The sequence below is a fragment of the Hakea prostrata genome, chromosome 6 (assembly GCF_041222555.1).
Source record: "Hakea prostrata isolate BN-2017 chromosome 6, UWA_Hpros_2, whole genome shotgun sequence".
Taxonomy (NCBI): domain Eukaryota; kingdom Viridiplantae; phylum Streptophyta; class Magnoliopsida; order Proteales; family Proteaceae; genus Hakea; species Hakea prostrata.
The window spans coordinates 31,036,364-31,040,745 of record NC_142605.1 but is presented as its reverse complement, the minus strand read 5'-3'; the positions used below and the strand labels follow the sequence as shown (position 1 = coordinate 31,040,745).

General features: G+C 40.2%; 1 protein-coding gene across 1 annotated transcript; it reads right to left on the bottom strand.

The window, feature by feature from the left end:
* Positions 1–4,382, bottom strand: LOC149013336 (ACT domain-containing protein ACR4-like). Its single transcript, XM_089159186.1, has 8 exons — positions 3,878–4,382; positions 3,226–3,298; positions 3,077–3,122; positions 2,861–2,975; positions 2,681–2,748; positions 1,988–2,578; positions 1,744–1,848; positions 1–1,388 (listed from the first exon to the last, which is right to left on the bottom strand). The coding sequence occupies exons 1-8, from the start codon at positions 3,879–3,881 to the stop codon at positions 1,059–1,061; spliced, it is 1,332 nt and encodes a 443-aa protein (XP_089015312.1). The 5' UTR covers positions 3,882–4,382; the 3' UTR covers positions 1–1,058.

Sequence of the window (4,382 nt, the reverse complement as noted above, 5' to 3'; positions counted from 1 at the left end):
CATAAAAAGAAAAATTTTCAACCCACATAATTAAATTCATGACCAAATATATGGCTAAAGTCACTTCGGACAATATATCACATTCCACATCTCCCAGCTCTAAGCTACTTACAAACAGAAGAAGCCACGCAGTGGGACCGCACAAGCTCTAATCTTCCATGCACCCAACCCAAAAATGATGCAATTGATGATACAGGTAACAGAAGACTGATGATGGTGGGGCTAATAACAAAATTCAAATAAGGCTAGCAGATCTGTTTTCAAGTCCTTTTCAGCTTTCCCCCACTCTGGCTGTGTCACACTTTCACTGGTTCTGCTTTCAACGGCAATCTTTCCATCTTCAAAAGTCAAAAAGATCATATTCTTCTCACTTTCCAAATGGATGGGCTGTCCTTGTAACTTGCAAGAACTAGTCTTACCAAATCTATAGAGACCTCAACTCTCTTCACATTCTGGAGTTTGGACCAATTCAAGACTAGGAAATATTAACATCACTTGATTGGTGGAGTAGCTTACCAGTCCTGTATTCTATATGGTCCTCTGTCTCTTCCTTGGCCCTGCCTGATCAATACCCATTATACACCTGTCAAGATTCTTGGTTAGCTACATTTCTGTAGAAAGTTCTTTCAGTCCAGCAAAAGGCAATTGCAAATTCTAGCTGATTCATGATTGGGAGTGACAAGAAACAATAATGGGAACCATTATTATGTACAAAGTCAGCATTTGTGGGCTGGTTAAATGTTTCACATTTTATATACATCAAGATCATTCAATTTACAACTCTGGTAATTTCCTCTAACTTCTACCCCCGGATGAGGATTGGACCCTCAAGTATGAACAGAGCAAAGGGTGATTTTACAGGAGGATGTCTCAAACTTTTTTTCATAGTTTGTGAATTTGTGCAAACATCAACTATTGGTTATATGATGCATCAACCTAACACTGGTGATTTGCTGATGAACTTGCTGTGAAGCATGGATCAGTTGTATTTACATTCTTGTACCTTCTGGAACTGCAATCAATTTTTAGAGCTTGAAATAACCAACTCAAGAATAGAATCAAACCAGACCAAAGTTGCTGAAAGATCTGGACTTAAAGAGACCACCAAAGAGGAACCTGGTTGTGGATTCCTGTGCTGGTGATTTCAAATTCTCAAAATCGCCCTTAACTTTGAGTATCGTCTGGCCAATCACTTGTCGGATGGAATCAATTGTCTTGGTATCAACAGGATTTCCAGCTGCATCACGGACATAAAATGTGTTGAGGGCTTTGCCAGCTCTGGTTGTCACTTCTGCTCTTGTAACTGACAGGCTGTTCTCACGAAAAATGCGAGTAACATCAGATAGCAACCCAACTCTATCAGCCGTGCATAATTCCAGCTTTAATCCCTGTGGAAAGAAAGGCAACAAAAGATTGACTTATCCATAATCACAATTTGAATTAGGGTAAAGCAAGGCATCAAAATAAGCTCATGTGATACCACAGCATAGGGCCTTAAAGGCTGTTCTCCTCAAATCAAGTGTAGTTCAGAAAATTTACACAAATAAATAAATATGAGAACTTTTAGTTCAAATAATATAAACCAACTTTTCTTTTGATTTTCAGACTTTGTTGATCATAAATAAAAAGCAAACAGTACCATAGTTCAATTTTCAGATTTGGGTTACTTTCTTTTTAATGATGGAAATCCTTTTGGGTGGGGGGTGGGGGGCGGGGGACACAGTAAATGAAAGGCAGCCATACCTCTGATACTCTTCTCTCTATAGCTGCTTCAAGACAATGGATCACTCTTTGACGTTCTGCCTCTGAATTTACAGGAGACCCATCTATATGCCGGATATAGTACTCCTTCAATAGGAATGAAAATGAAATTGGCTTCAAACTCAAACTCAAAAGCCTAATCCCAAGTAACTGGGGATAAATTGTGAATGACACACATCAGGCACACAAGAACCAAACATACACACACACAAACAATGTGACATACCTGATACGCTTCAGGCCCTTCAGCATCAACATTTGCATGGAAAACCACATATTGCATATCTGTCAAAGTACAAACTGTGTCGAAGAGGAGCTTAGGCCTATCCTTGCACCGTATTGTAACCACCGAATAGTCTTTGTCGTACCAGTTATCGACCGTAACATTAGGTCTAAGTGTCTCATCTGGGGCATCCTCATGCGATCGTTCATAGTCCCGGTCAGCAAACATCATCTGGTGAAGTCTTCTCTCAGTATGAGTGCTCCCAACAGAAACAACAGTCTTAGCTCCTCTGCTCTTGTTGCTACCCTTGAGTACATTAAAAAGAAGTGCCTTAATCTGAGACAACCTCTTTGCATCTATGACTGCAGTACCAGTCATCTCATCAGTCACCTGCATCACAGCTGCAGCCCGAGTGTTATGCGTCCATACCTCCGCATTGACAACACTGCATTTCAGGCTAGCGAGGACAGCACAGACCTCCGAGAGTAACCCAGGTCTATCAGTGCCGGTAAGCTCAATAGATGTATAGTCCATTGATGCTTCCACCCCTACAGACCTCAACGTGGGTACAAAACAGGAATCTGTTCCAAGAGACTGAAAAAAAAAATCCCTTAAAGCATGACTATGGGGTAACTTTCAAACGAAGAGAGAATTAAGTAAAGCATCAGTAGAGTCTAATTTAAGTGCAATACTGACCTTACGAATATAATCCAGAAGCCCTTCATCTCTAAGCTTATTTCCTTCTCGATCAGTAACATTAAAAACTGGTGGAATTGGAAACCCACTTAAATATTTCAAGAAGAAAGAAGACATATCACAGTAGCAGGGCAGCGCAGTAAACGATCAGAATAAGAGAAGGGAGGTGGGAAATCTTACCATCCATAAACCAACATCCATCAGAAGATATATAAGCTTTAGTTATGATAAGGTTCAGATCTGTAAGAACCTGTACGACTTCCAGAAGTATTCCATGTTTGTTTGCACTGTCCACCTTCACCATAAATGGGGGAAAGAAAATACACTAAAATCAGCAACAACGAAAAATCCAAGGAAGCATACAAACAAAAAACTTGATAATAGAAGAGAACATACTCGTATAACAGTTGCAGTTTTACAAGCTTCATTGTCAATAACAACCCTGAACACCATGATACAAAAGATACAGGGAAGAGTGAAATTTCAAGCATCATAAAAATTGAAATGGCACTTAGGCACACAGTGAAATTGAAAATTTTACATACCTGGGCGGGTTCATCCTTCGAATAAATTTTTCATACTCATCATCCATATCCCATGAAGGACTCCACTCGGTCTCTGAACAAATGGGGACAAAATTAGGCCCTTCATCAGAATCAGAGAATCAAGCCCACCACTAGGAAATAGGAACTGTAAAATATTGTTGGAAAACAATAAAAGAATACATCAAAGAACGTCCACTCCAAGTATCCCAGAAGAAACCACTCGGGAGGTGAAAGGCAGAGAATGCCAAACAACGCAGTAAAACAATAATACTGGGAACACCCAATTCTCGAATTCCAGGAAAACTCTTGACGAAGACAATAAATCTCTGTTTACCGAAACCAGTTAATGAAAGCGGTAAAGCAAGCAGAGGAAACGAGAAAAAAGGATTGAAATCCTTTGTAATAGTAGCAAATATACCAATTGCGAACAGAAAAGTAAACCATACAAGCAACGAATTCACGAATTCACGAATTCGTATCAGAATCAAAACAAAAGGAATGAAACATTAAAAGAGCAAACACAGCGAATATTATCTATTGTACACTAGAAAAGAGAGTTACCCATTACGCAGAAGAATAGCAATTAAAAAGGTTACCCAAAACCCAGATCAGAAAACGAGAAAGGAGGAGGAGGAGACGAAAAGGCACGTACCCATGATAATTCTCCTTGATATCTCACGACCCAAACTCTAATCTCCTTTGAAATTGGAAGACACAAAGGAATACACGAGGTGGCAATTTTTCCTTCTTCGATCTCTTTCCCCACCTTAAACCCAGAAAAAAGATCTCAGTTTCTCTCTCAGACCTTCCTCACCAGCAATTCACACTCCCAACACGACACCAGAACCAGCAATCAGTCAATCACAGTACAATAACAAAGACGTATATACGTCTCTCTCTCTTGCCAGTCAATGCTCTGTCTCTCACGTTGAACTCTCACTGTCTCCTTCACACAGTCTCTCGGTTATTCGGGTTTTAAAGAACTCCACCTTCCTATTTAAGGAATGACTTTTCAATCAAAATCAAAAACAATAAAAGAAGGAGAAATTTGCAGTGACCCAGTTCCCAATGAAGCCCCGTTTCCCAAGCACAACTACCCAACCCCCACCCAGCGCACTGTAGCAACAACCCCTGACTAAGGTTCGCACGCCGCGCAC

Bases quoted from the DNA above. Each gene is read 5' to 3' on its own strand.
- LOC149013336 (XM_089159186.1), bottom strand. The intron at 2,749-2,860 runs GTAAGATTTCCC...CAATTCCACCAG, and splicing joins TGGATGTTGGTTTATGGATG to TTTTTAATGTTACTGATCGA. The intron at 2,579-2,680 runs GTCAGTATTGCA...TTTTTTTTTCAG, and splicing joins TTCTGGATTATATTCGTAAG to TCTCTTGGAACAGATTCCTG.